At 47.0% G+C, this 13,589-nt stretch overlaps 2 protein-coding genes across 2 annotated transcripts; one reads left to right on the top strand and one right to left on the bottom strand.

Annotated features, from left to right (window-relative positions):
• The first annotated feature begins 681 nt into the window (after positions 1-681).
• On the top strand, positions 682-7,295 carry tefb (TEF transcription factor, PAR bZIP family member b). The gene is made up of 4 exons (XM_079281267.1): positions 682-1,095; positions 1,808-2,407; positions 3,034-3,236; positions 3,658-7,295. Exons 1-4 carry the CDS (start codon positions 954-956, stop codon positions 3,871-3,873), a joined length of 1,161 nt encoding a protein of 386 aa, XP_079137393.1. The 5' UTR covers positions 682-953; the 3' UTR covers positions 3,874-7,295.
• Positions 7,296-8,554: 1,259 nt separating this feature from the next.
• tob2 (transducer of ERBB2, 2) lies at positions 8,555-13,355 on the bottom strand (the record flags this gene model as incomplete). Its single annotated transcript, XM_079281904.1, has 1 exon — positions 8,555-13,355. The coding sequence occupies one exon, from the start codon at positions 13,353-13,355 to the stop codon at positions 12,144-12,146; it is 1,212 nt and encodes a 403-aa protein (XP_079138030.1). The 3' UTR covers positions 8,555-12,143.
• Between the last annotated feature and the right edge of the window lie 234 nt (positions 13,356-13,589).

The raw sequence follows: 13,589 nt of genomic DNA, 5'->3' as shown, positions 1-13,589 counted from the left end.
AATAGGCCTATATACAAAACTAAATATATAAATAAACGAATTGTGGTAAATTATTATGAATAAAGCGAGTAGAATTATTTAGAGCTGGTTGGTGACGAGCGTGTACTCTGTCAACTTTGGGTACCCGTGCCAGCTGTTCGAACGATGGGCGCGTGCCCGCTCCGGCTCGCCTTAACCCGCACGTGCTTAAGATCTGAAGCTACGCCCCTCAACAGATTGTACTTTCACGTGAGTACGATAGGGGCGGGGGCACGTGTTTTGCCACGAGTATCCTTGCGGAGGGGATGTTGAAGTGACAACAAGTCTTTGCACGAGCACACTGCGTTGTATTTTTTAGGGTGTATCGCGAGGCGTGCAGTTCAAGCTGTGGTCATGATGAGAGTGTGCAAATGTGTCATTATGTAATGTATCCGCTTCAGAAGGATGCTGCCCGCTACTTTCCCTGGAGGTTGTATGCGCGCGTACACTTTCCACTTAAAATATATGCTGGCTTGCTGCACGAGACTGTATGTTGTTATCGCGGCCCACGTTCCCCACTGGACTGTGCCATAGACTGTGACTAATAAGGGACTGTACAGTCTTCGTATGTAATTGATCTTCATGTGGACAAGTTGCGGCCAATGAGAAGCCCCTGGACCACAATACAGACACGCTGTGCAATCACAGTCATGCGTTAACATGGACAGCACTGACAGCCAATCAGCTTCTACTATTCTGTGAGTGGGCGGGGCGCTTGGCTCATGAATATCCAACAAGCGCTCTCGGTGGGGACAGAGAACAAGGGGCTTGTGTATTGTTGTTTTTGCCTCCTAAAAGAGTTGTTAACGGCACTAGTGTTGACAGAAGCGACACCCTGCGTTCCGTTTGTTGCTGTTTCTTCCCGGTGAAAGAGGCAGCCCCCACCGGTACCGTTAAGGACATCACTCCGGTCTGATCGGACTTAAGCAGGAACCATGTCTGGCAAAGCCGAGGTGACAGTGGTGCTTCAGCCCAGCGATAAGGTCGATACCACGGCTCCGCAGAAGTCCTTTCCTTTTGTTTTGAAGAAGATCATGGACATCCCTCCTCCTAACATCCTGGAGGAAGGAGACGACGGTAAGAGACAAATGCGAAAAGGTGCGCTCAGTTTCCCCGTTTGTTTCTGCCGTGTTTATCGACACTATGTGCGAAAACGTTATTCGGTTAAATGCGCATAATTATTCAAATCAACACCTCGGGCCGTTAATTGTATTTGGATTAAATGACGGCCGTGCATCAAACTAGGATGTGACTGTCACGCCATATGTTGCACGGAGCCAGTCTCATCTGAGGCTGCGAGGAAACGAGAAAAGAACATAAAGTTCCAGCTCCTCTGTGCTGCTCTTCAAGCCGCGCACGCGGGCTGGGAAGATAATGCATTGGTCTAGTGTTGGTTGGTACCGAGTTTGTGTGGTGGTGGGTGCACGTGTGTACTAAGTGAGTCCCCTTTCCCGATTTGTTTGTGTGCCTTTCCTTATCTACTTTCTGGTTTCCTAGACTCCTCGTTCTGTCTTTTGTTCTATGATCTCACTTTCCAAGTCATTGACAGGCTTTTTGTTTGAAGCCCTCTTCTTTTTGTCAGATGTCACATTACCAATACCACCCCCCCCCCCCCCCCCACACACCTCACCACCCTGCCTCTATCTGTCTGCTGATGAGCTTTCCCTGTGTGTGCACCTGTCTGAGACCCTCTGAAAGACCACCCTGTCGTCATGTGTGCAGAGGACAACATGTCTCTCACATGAAGCAGTCATTTATTTAACCACTGTCTTTCATGTCTTGTCTGCAGAAATAGAGAAGGAGAAGCTGTGCTCCTCTGAGGATGTGGAGGGAGGCGGGGCCGGAGCAGCCAGTGCTGGTGCAGGTTCTAGAGGAGGAGGAGGCGGTGGGGGGGTATCGGCCTCCTTAACCCCGGCCATTTGGGAGAAGACCATTCCCTACGACGGGGAGACCTTCCACTTGGAGTACATGGACCTGGACGAGTTCCTCCTGGAGAACGGGATCCCTGTGACCCTGGAGGAGGCGGAGCTACAGAAGACTCTGGCCTCAGTGGGATTCAAAGGCAAATTTGTCCCCAAGGTTACTCCTACAGCTACTCCTACAGCTACTACTACCACTGCTGCTGCTGCTGCTGCTGCTGCTGCTGCTGCTGCTGCTGCTGCTGCTGCACCTGACCTCGCCTCAGCACTAACCCTGTCTATCTCCTCCACCTCTACGGTCACCTCTGAGCCAGAGGAAGTGGTGACCGTCACTACGTTACAACCAGCGAAGCTAGAGGAGGACGACGAAGAAGAGAAGGAAGAGGAGGAGGAGGAGGAGGAGGAGGAAGAAGAAGATGAGGAATCTTTGTCTAGGGAGGCAACAGCAGAAGTGGAAGAGAAGAAAACAGGTGAGAAATATAGGTTTATTATAGTATTTGGGATGTGTTTTTTGGACAGTTCTTATTAATGGGATTTAAGACAACTCGTACTGTTTATTACTCTTTCCTGTTGCTGGACTGAATCATTATAGAAAAACAACTTCTTAAATTCTGTATCTGGAAGCTGAATACTGGAGACTGAAGTATGCCATTTGTTTCAGCCGTCTGAAGTTGCATAGGTCTAGCCGTAGTGTGTACTCTTAGTGTCTTAGTTACATCATTATTACATAATATTAGCAACTATTATTGCACTTGTAGACCTTTGAGCCCGTGCTATAGCCTTAATATGTTTCACAGACGGCCAGAACGACACCAAAAACATGCAGCTCTGTTGAGAATCATTACCTTATGAAGCCTGTTGACCAAAACATCAACAACAATATAAATCTATATGCGAGAGAGTTGATCAACTCTCGCAGTCGCTGACCGTTTGCAAATGAACACAAAGGGCACACAGAAGCCCAAACATGAGGCTATTAAATTATATCCTTGTAACATCCTGAGGAGAGACATTTCATTGTGAGGGCAGTGAGTTTTGTTCAGTTGGAGTGGCCTCTCTTGTATCCAAGCCCACTCTTGTCCTCCACACCCTGCAGATCGTAACACTCCCTCCCCCATCGACCCAGAAGCCATCGAGGTGGACATTAACTTCCAGCCGGACCCCACGGACCTGGTCCTGTCCAGTGTGCCGGGGGGAGAGCTGTTCAACCCGCGCAAACACAAGTTCTCTGACGAGGAGCTGAAACCGCAGCCTATGATCAAGAAAGCCAAGAAAGTGTTTGTTCCTGATGAGCAGAAGGTGGGCCACTTCAAACATAATGTGGAGGGTCTATTGGGCCCCAAAGAAACACAGATGTTTGTTTCAAAACTGATAAATAGTGGTCATAAAGACATTAAATGACAATATTTAAGGTGCTTAAATGCGAAACAGAGCATATCTAGAGAACTTTTACTCGTAAAAAAAAAACCATGTTGACATTATTTTTGACTGCTAAAAGCGACGACACAGTGTGATTGCAGTTGGACTGGGTGTTCTGGTCAAGATTAAGGCATTTGCAAACAGAGTGGTGGCATGTGGATTAGAGATCAAAGATGGGGGGGGGATGTTTTCACAACACAGATGTTCGTTTCGTTTCAAATCCCTTTGCTAACATTGGATATGTTCAACTGTAGCTCTCCCGTTCTGTCTATTTCATCCACTTCCACTCTCGTTCCCCCAGGATGACAAATACTGGTCCCGGAGAAAGAAGAACAACGTGGCAGCGAAGCGCTCTCGTGACGCGCGGCGGCTGAAGGAGAACCAGATCACGGTGCGCGCCTCCTTCCTGGAGCGGGAGAACGCAGCGCTGCGTCGGCAAGTGTCCGAGATGCGGAAGGACTGTGGTCGCTGCAAGAACATCCTGTCCCGGTACGAGGCGAAGTACGGGCCGCTGTAAAGGACTCAGATCAAACCCCCCCAACCCCCCCCCCACACCCAAAAGAAAGTATCAATGAGACATAAAGCAGAACTCCCTTCCCCGCAGAATTCAACACAGACACAAACCAGCAAGGGATTCTAAATTTGCGCTGTTGTCTTTACTGACCTCCAGTCGCCGTGCCATGCTCCAGATGTTTTGTTCTACGATGCTGGAGTTTTGGGTACACGCTGGCAGGCAGTGAGGCATGATGGGCAGCGGTGGTCACAGGAAGGCCTGTGGAGAGCGCCTGGCTCCTACACTCAAGAGAGGAAGGGGGGCGATTGTGGACACTCCCGTGGTCAAACACACACACATGAAAAGTCTGGTCGGTCCCGAGACAGTTTCAAGACAGTCAGGAAATATGAAAAGAGCAGACCGGTACAAAATAATTCCAGGCTTTTAAACACCACACAGATCCGTTTTCATCACTGCACAGCACTTCTTCTGAGCGGACCGAAGCATGAGTCAAGTTAGAAGTCCTGTATTTAGAACAGTGCACACTGGCCCCGCCCCCTTCACATTTCCTTGTGTTGCACTCATGTTTGTGTCTGTACTTCCTTTTTAAAATACTCAAAGGGAGTTGGTAAACTCACGCCAGGGCAGGAGAGGAACCGATGAATGCGGGAGACAGATTCACAGTGGTAGTTCCAGCTCGCAGAGTAAGGAAGCAAAGACCTCAGATCGGCAGAGAGGACGAGAGTCCGTTAGCAATGAGGTTCAGTCACAGTTCTTCTGTCTTGTAACCCACATGCACGCCTCTGCACACACACGAAAAACCGTTCGTACATAGTCATCTGCGTGTATCGGCGAGTAATTCATTCTTGCACTTTTTCTTCAAAAACACAGTGGGTGAAGATTATAACGGTGGCAGGTATCTTCTTGTTTACCTCCAGCCCCAGGAGACAGAGTAGCTTATTAGGGGGAAAAACATGCATGACCTTCAATTTGAAGCTACTGTGATCTAGTTTCCTTTTCTACTAAACTCAGATCAGCTTCCAGAGCCTCACACAAGATTTAAATTTTCCAGAAGAAACACTTTCCTTTGAAGATGACTATATTTTACAAATGTATAGCAAGAATGAATTACTCGCCGATACACGCGGATGAGTTTTCTGTAGGTTACTCTGGAAGGCGGTTGATGATCTCCAGGGCCCTCACCGGTGGAGCGGTATGTTGGTGGAGGGATGTTTATTTGACTGCACACTGCAGATGGAGGGCGCTATAGCCACTTTCCTGCTCATGGTGTGATGGCTGGATTGATATAAGAAAAAGATTTAGCCAGTTCCATAGTCGACTGCTTCTAAATGTTGTAAATAACATGATTGTCTCATGGTCTTTATTTCCTTAGGCAGGAATTCTGACTGTGTCTTTGTTAACCCAATGCTATTCCTCATATTTGCCAAATCGTCAATGAGTGCTCTATTCATTCTGATGGTAATAATGCATCTGTTGATTGTGATGTACAACATTATGTTGGATAATTCGATTTCCTTTTGAGAAACAACACTTCTAATGAAACCAATGCAGGGAAATCAATGGGTAAACTGTGCTTTTGGATGTTTGTTTTAAAAAATACAGATTTCTATAGTTTTATGGGATCCCTCCCCCCCCCTCTATATACATACAGCATGTGTTTGAACACACAAAGGACAGGGCACACTCTTGTTTACCTCATCCAGCACTTCCTATTTTGAATGGTGGACAATTTGGCTACAAAGTGGCAGTCGTTGAAGCAGAAAGCACATTTAAAGAAAGCAGCTTCGTTCCATTTGGCGAAACCTCGACTCCGAGTTGATGAATTGAGTTCCTTTTTTGCTAAACCGAGTCTGTGTCTAAATTAGTAAGTAAATGACTTTACTTTGTAAAGAAAATAAGTGTGGCAATAATACTCTGTTACGTACTGCTCGTTTTATTTCCTCGATGATGTTGTGTGTAAAATTGTTACGATGTACTCAATAGAAATGCCCCAAAGTCATTTGTGCTTCCAGTTCAGATCCTCTGTAGTCTAGGATCCTAATGCATGGAACCCAGTAAACATGTCTTTTATTCTTTGAATATTTTACACCAAGTGTACTTATGTCTGCGAACCATTACTGAAAACTGTTTTTAAATGGGTAGGTTGATGGTCTCTTGTACAGCTCTGTCAAAAGAACAAGCATAACATCTTTGCTGTAATGTTATGTGTTGATGACTTGATGGCATTATAGCGCCACCCGTCCTTGTGCAAGCCAGTGCTTGATCTTGGGGCGAACATCGGCTGAAGACGGCATCTTTTAATCACTGTGTGGATTGTTGTTTATTTACTGAAGCTCGAACTATATCGAGATACACCGGATCCGTTTGTGATTTTGTGTTTTCTCGATAGATTCCGTGTTCGTTCCAGTTTCCTGGGAGACATTTCTTAGCGACGTGTTTTATGTTGCATTGACATTCAAACTTGGCTTTGGCTACATTATGCTGTTTATACGTCAATGTAGTTGATGAATGCAAACTTTTAGTTCTTTTTTTTAAAACTAAATTAAAGTGTACCGCATCAGGCTGACTAAAGGAACTGGTCAAGAGAGTCTTTTAGACGATAGTTTATAGTACTGCATACTGTATGTAGCAATTTCTTGTTTGTTTTTTTGATGCAAAGCACCTCATGGAACCGGCTCTAACTCTCATTGTCGTGGAGCACGGTCTAAATTCTCCAGTTCTACACATGCCAAACTGTGCCACCAATAGGAATAATAGCTAGATTAATAGCTTAATAATAAGATAATAGCAACAGCAGTTTCGGTCTGCAGCTGTCTGTCTCCACCTACAGACCAAGATAGTAATAGCTGCTGCACTGTTACCACGGTGCGCCACCTGTAGGCAACACATGTTACCACAGCACATTTCACCTTTTATAGAAGCTGTTTTCTTTAACACTTGTTTTGCTTTAACTAAAATCACAAAATCGGATTCAGGTTACAGACGTGAAATCTTACCGGTCTCATATGAAAAACTGCAGTTGTAATACTTTGCCAGCAGGTGGCACACGAGTTAAAGTGCCATTCCTTTCTGTGCATGTAGGTGGTGCAGATAAGCATCCACATCTGAAGGTCCAAACCGCTGTTTTCCCGCTTCTGGCCTGAAGCTGTCGGCCCTGGCTTTGGGTGCTGCGCATCAATGACACAATGTCCTTGTTTGCTATTCAAAGTAGCTACGACACTCCGAAAAAAAACATATTTTAAAGTCTAGCAATTTATAAAATGTTTGTTTTGTGGTGTTTTGCTTTATTTTCTCTTTTTATATATAAACATGTTTTTGTTTGGTGTTTTTTTTGTACTGTCCTAAACAAGTGTAGGATACATGCAACCTCCAGTACTATGTTCTAACTGTATCTTGTGTCATGCAATTGAAATAAATTGGCATTAAATGACATGCGGGCTCTTTGCGTGACCTTGTCAACCAGCTGGAATGGGAGACACTGGTGCTGAGACAAAGAAACCACCGATGACAAAAGAAGGGGAGGACGGATGAAGACGTCTTCCTCGTCCTCATCCTTGATGCACACGTGCATGTGCACATGTCTTGCACGCACACGTAGTCGCGATTGTTTTTCATCGCCTCTGCCCTGCTGCTCATCAGTATTCCAGAGGAGTCGGGGATGTTGCGTAATGATCACATCGACACACTGGGGAGCAGCGTTGCGTAACAGCAGCAGCAGCCTCAAAGACCAGCGGGATGGGTGTGTGAGCTTGGAGAAAGGAAAGCGAGGAAGCAAGGGAGGGGCTCTGGGAATTGGGAGGAGGGGGGCAAGCAAGCAGAGGAAAGGATCAGGTGATTGGAAGGATGGAGAGGGAGGGAAGAGCAGGGGGTGAGGGAGGATGGGGGAAGCAAATAATATGGCAAGGGGAAGAGCAGGGGGTGAGGGAGGATGGGGGAAGCAAATAATATGGCAAGGGGATAGACATAGAAAGATTGAGAACAGGGATGCAGTTGAAAACATGTGAGCCGAGACGGAGGGAGGGAGGGAGATGGGATGCAGCGAGTGGGCGATGGAGACGCGGAGGAGCGCCAAGGAGGAGCCCGGCCATGCATGTTAATGTCACACCACTGCATGTTACTACAGAGAGCACAACCCAGCTCGCTCACACGAGCGAGCCAAGCCTCACAGCTGGCCGCGTCCGACAATAAACACTATAGCGCAGGTCGGACAGAAGGAGAGGGACAAGTGCGCTGGGTGATGACATTTAAAGAAATATCTGCTGGGATGGGTCCAGCTGAGGTGGGTGGTGAGCAATCTGGCTCCTCACCATTTGAGAATTTCATCTTCGCTTTGAATTATTGATCAAAACATCACTGGAGTTTGTTTACCGCAATAAGAGCTCCGGCATTTCAATGGGAGGCTTCTCCAAACACATTGCATCGTCTTTTCATAGTGTTTGATCTGCAATATGTTCAACATCCACCAAGTACGACACACGAAGAGGTGAAAGGGAGCTGTGACCAAGCTGAAAATTGATTTCTCCCATCTAGTCACATGGCTCTGCACACCCAGAAACAAGGAGGATGACACAATCAGCTTCTTTGCCATGCTTATTTTTGCCAATCTGTTTTTTATTTTATTTTATTACAAACTTAAAAAAGAATCTGATACAATAAGAAACTGCAGTAACTCCCCATCCCCGGGGGGCAGCACAGAAAACAGGTCATTGCATTTTGAGTAGTGAAAGATTCATAACACATCTACAGGGTGTACAGATCAGATACAAAATAGGAAAAATAATAAAATACAGGCAGGAAAGAAAGCACTATATTTATACATCGTCTGAACTTTGAATTATATCTATTTTAATCTTAAATGTTAAATTTGTACTTAGAAAATAAACTTTTATGACAATGAAATATTCCAAAGTGCAAAATAAAGCGCACACATTGATATAAGCAAAAGGACATCAGAATACAAAATTCTTGTTTTTCCTCATTGATGGTCAACCCTGATCGTGGAATAGCCTGCGTTTAGAGTCGATCTGCTGCGTGTTTAAAAACACCAAAGTGTTCTTTTCAAGTGGGAAACAAACCAGCAGTCGCGCTTAAAAAGACGCGAGGGCAAAACAGCTTTCACAGCAATGCTTCACATCCTCACATCTCTCACCTCAAGAGCCCGATTCGTACGCAGAGGAAATTTAACAACACACCTCGTTTGTTCGGAATAATCCGAAAAATACGGAAAAAACTAAAAGTTGTCACTTGGACTTTTTGGACATGCATGAGACTAAACATCTCTTTAACACACAAAAAATAAAATAAAATGAGCAGTTTCCTCATTTTCCACAGGCCATCTCAACCAGGGTTGACCAACAACAGATCACATTCACAGCACATTCATTCCCTTTATCCTTCATAAACCTGCCGTTAACACAGTCTTCCTAAAGAGGAGATATGCTGGATTTCTTTTTTTTTTTCATTCCCGGGTGCAGAGAGGTAGAGACCCCTTGAATCCTTCGGGGTAATTTAAATTATGGCATTACATTGCACTGGAGAAGGGTGAGCATCTGTGTACGCAAAAGACAGTCTGGGATATGGCTATAGTATCAGGACCGAAGGGACCAGGCTGGTGGGGGAGAAGAGAGCCCACTGAGAAAGAATGAGGTGGGATATATATATATTATACGAGGGAGGTCAAAACATATATGTATATATCTGGGTTTAGGTACTCTAGTAGCACAGACAAAAAACAGGGGAGTTATTCAGTATTGTTGACGAGAAATAGTTTTTCAAATCCCTCCCCCTCAAAAAACAACAAAACCCAGTGATGGACACTTATTCAGGGGGAAAATAAGCGGGGTGACCACAATATGCAGTGAATTCACACAAGGGGGGAATGGACATTGCACTGAAAAGGTTTTTTGGTTTAAATGTACTATGGGAGAAGTGTTGTCAGGCTGCCCTGGGAGAACTCTGAACAAAAGTGTGATATCAGCCATCCTTTCCCACACAAACCCACTGTAAACATTCACATCTTAAGCTTCAAATCCAACTTGAAGAACGAATACATTTACCCGTCTTATTAGACAAATTCTGCACAAGGTACAATACACATTCAATACTTTATTCTGTACATCTTTTATTTTCTCAGTTTGCATATATTCATGTTATTTTCTGGAAAAATAACCTCGGCATGTAAGAAACTAAACAAAGAATCTGAACATAAGAACTTTGTATATACATATTCCTGGACTTGTCATGTCTTACTCATACAAATGTATGTGATCATTTTGCAAAAACAAAAATATAGAAATATTGGAAATAAATTACAAAACATAAAACTATAAATCTTTCCCCTTTACGATGTGTACCTCTCCACCCATTCCCCTTGAAAAAACAAAACAAAAATAAACTACAAACTCGCATGCGTATGACAAGCTGTCACATTGCAAACCCAGCGTGAGCACACGTCAAGGGTCCACGGGTCATCTTATACAAAAACAGACTTGAAAACATTCAAATAAACGGACACGACCAACTGCGCCTCCTCACCAGCGTGATGCACTTGAATGCAAATTAAGCTCCCGTTTGAATCTCTAAAGCATTTCATGACAGCTGAATAAAAATGTGCCATTTCCAAGAGGGCAAAGGAAAGGTGTCAGCGCTCGTGTCTGTGGACGACACGCCGCCTCAGGAGCCCAGTAATAAAGTGCTGGACAGCTCGAATGGACATCTGAGAGTTACCCTTCCCTGCAGTGACTAACCGACAATCACGTGGACACGGCTGGTAAACAAACCGTCGTTAGCAAAACAGCAGACTTCCAGAGATCTGACAAGCCATCCAATAAAAGCTACAGACCAGTGAAAGAACATTCACCGTTGCATCTTTGTTCACATAACTGGGGGAAAACAAGAGACAGAGCAACCGGTAACCGTACCAGTCTGGTTTGTCTGTTGTTTGCAGCCACAGATCACTGAAGAATCACAAGACGAGGGAGAGAATAGTGTGAGCCTTTGGCTTCGACACCATTTAAGCTCACCAGAAACGTGTTCTGGGTTTCAAAGTGTCGCTCTCTGAGCCAATACAGCCTGGTAGCCACAGAGGCAACAGAACCCTCGAGCTGCTGCTCGCCCCCTTATTCGCTTTCTCCGGTCTTCCCTTCTCTCTTATCTCCCTCTCTCTCCCCTTTCCTGCAGAGGAAAACCTCTCCTTCATAGTCAAAGTCATAAGAAGCCATTTATCACAATCCCTACTGCTTAACTGCTGCATCCACTACGCCTCGTCACCTCCTCACACACACACACACACACTGCTGACTGGAATTGTGCATTTGTGCACATATTTCTATGAGTCTCTCCAACTGAATACATGTGTGAAACCATAACTTGCATCCCAGTCTGTATGATTGAGGTATCAGCGCATCGTCGTCGTCTTAAAATACAAAGATTTACTTGTTTTTCACATTCACCAAGGTCTCCCTGACCTCCCCCCCAAGACAGATACAACACATTCTTATACATCACACTGCCTTAACACCCCGATGTGCTCGTTCTGCTCCCTCCACTGCTCTCACTTCCATTTAAACTCGTGTCATGTACACATTCCAGCTGACTATAAACCGCCTCCGATTTAAGCCCGGCAACAACAACAGTGTCAAAATGTGCGTGTGCACGAGGGCCTTTCAAGGGGAACAGGCCCACCGTACAAACAATGAGTCTCTCCATCATGCTGAGCCACAACAAAACAGAGCAGGACCACACACACACACACATGTTGCAAGTAGGGCAGAGCAGATTGCAGAGCAAAGTGCTGAGCTTTTCCCACAGCCGTCGCTCCCTGCAGGACTTGGCGAGGTCCTTTTTCACAGCATGACAGTGCAGTGCAAAATGGAGCTATACTACAGCCGGGTCCATCAAACAACAAGTCAAGAGAAAAGAAAAAGCTCCTCACATTAACATTCAATGCAAAAACAAATAATGAGATTGGCAACGACTCAAGGTAGAAAGGAACACCCCACCCCCACCCGCCTCCTACCCATTCCTGTCAAAGCAAACACACAGAACGTGATGAGTAACGGCAACAGACTACAGGTCAGGGTGTGGTTGGGGGGGGGGGGGGTAATGGAGGAACAAAACCAATCACATGAACTATTCAGTGGATGGGGTATTTTAAATATTTGTAGTTCTAACTTGTATTCTTATCAATTTCTTAGAAAAACTGAAAAGATCTGGAGCATCAATGTCCAAACCCACCTCCTCCTACATCAGTTGTTAGCATCACAAATGAAGGCTTAGTTGGCCAGCACGACGGGCTGGAAGGACTGGCTAGGATATTGCAGGTTGTAGCTTCCTAAACCCTCGACGAATGGCGGCTTCTCCATGTAGGGGATTCCTCCGTTGCTGCCAATGATGCCCACACTCTGGGCAGGGGGAGGGCTGGAGAACGGGTCAAAGGACGGATGGGTGTTGAGAGCGTGGGGGGGCTGGAAAGGGCTAGCAAGCGGCTGCATGGGCTGGGCGTCGGCATCAAAGTAAAGGGGGCCCGGGGATCCTGGGTAGACAAACTCTTTGGCGTTTGGGGAGAGCTGGCTGGCGATGGGACCTCCGAGCGAGTGCAAGGAGAGAGACAGGGGCTTGTGCTTGAGCAGCTCTGGTGTCGAGATGGTGGTGGGAGAGCGGGTGAGCATCCTCTGGGCAGGCGCTATGGCGGCTCCGGGGCCGGCCACCGACCCGGCCCCGCTGCACTTCTTCATCTTGGTCGAGCCGAATTTGGTGGCTGCGAAGCTGGCGGTAGTGAACGTGATGGGCTGAGGACGGGCGGTGGGGAGAGCGGCGGGCGGCTGCTGAGCGGAGAGGTAGGGCAGCCCGCCGCTGGGCGGAGAAGGGGTCGAGGTGTTCGAGGAGTGGGCGGCGGGGTCGGTTGGCGTGCTGGAGCTGGGGTAACTGAACAGCCCGGGGCAGGACTGGGCAGACAGAGGGGTGGGAGAGCTGGAGAGCGACGGCATGAGGGCAGGAGACTCCTGGCTTCCAATTGGCACGAACACCTGAGCGTCTGGGTTAAAGCCCAGACTCTTGGCCTCCTCCGCCTCTGCGTCTACTTTGCCCTCTCTGATCACCCCCTCGGCCCCCTCGCCGTCACAGCCGAGGCCCGGAGGGTCCTCCAGGTAGAGGACCTTCACTGCCCCTTTCTCCCCGATCTGGTAGGATACCTCGTAAGGGTCAATCCACACGCTGAGCTCTGCAGGGACATTTGCGCGCACTTCCTCTGTGTCCAGTCCACTCCTCTTGGCGGCCAACTCCACCACGGGGTCCCTCGGCGCTCCCAGGTGAATGCAGCGGAAGGCTGAGCCCCTGAGAGGTGCTTCAGGGTACCAGTGGCCCTCAAAACGAGACATCAGTATCCTCTCCAGCTCCTCGCCGAACAGGTCAGCTCGACGCCGAGGCAGCTTGTTGTAGAGGTAGGACACGATGAAGTTGAGGGCGACCTTCACCTCCAGATGCATGGCTGCACCAGGTCAGCACCGCTCTGAGAGCAAAGTGATCGAGATGACGCGGCGGCAATGAAACAGCGACAAGGAGTTCTTCCTCTGGCTTATTGTAACGTGTAGGATTCTTTTAGCGTCACCATGGTAAAGGCACCTTGAAGGCGGGGCAGCAAGTTGCAGGCCGTCTTTTGTCCTCACAGATATGAAACAATGTCGTCAGGTCCCGACTGTGGAGAAGGAAACAGAAGAAAG

This window comes from Melanostigma gelatinosum (assembly GCF_949748355.1).
Source record: "Melanostigma gelatinosum genome assembly, chromosome: 13".
NCBI classification, from domain to species: domain Eukaryota; kingdom Metazoa; phylum Chordata; class Actinopteri; order Perciformes; family Zoarcidae; genus Melanostigma; species Melanostigma gelatinosum.
This window is presented reverse-complemented; position numbering and strand designations above follow the sequence as displayed.

Excerpts from the sequence above, each read along its gene's own strand:
- tefb (XM_079281267.1), top strand. The coding sequence starts at position 954 with ATGTCTGGCAAAGCCGAGGTGACAGTGGTGCTTCAGCCCAGCGATAAG. Across the intron at positions 1,096-1,807 it reads CCTGGAGGAAGGAGACGACG|AAATAGAGAAGGAGAAGCTG; the intron begins GTAAGAGACAAA and ends TCTTGTCTGCAG. Across the intron at positions 2,408-3,033 it reads AGTGGAAGAGAAGAAAACAG|ATCGTAACACTCCCTCCCCC; the intron begins GTGAGAAATATA and ends CACACCCTGCAG.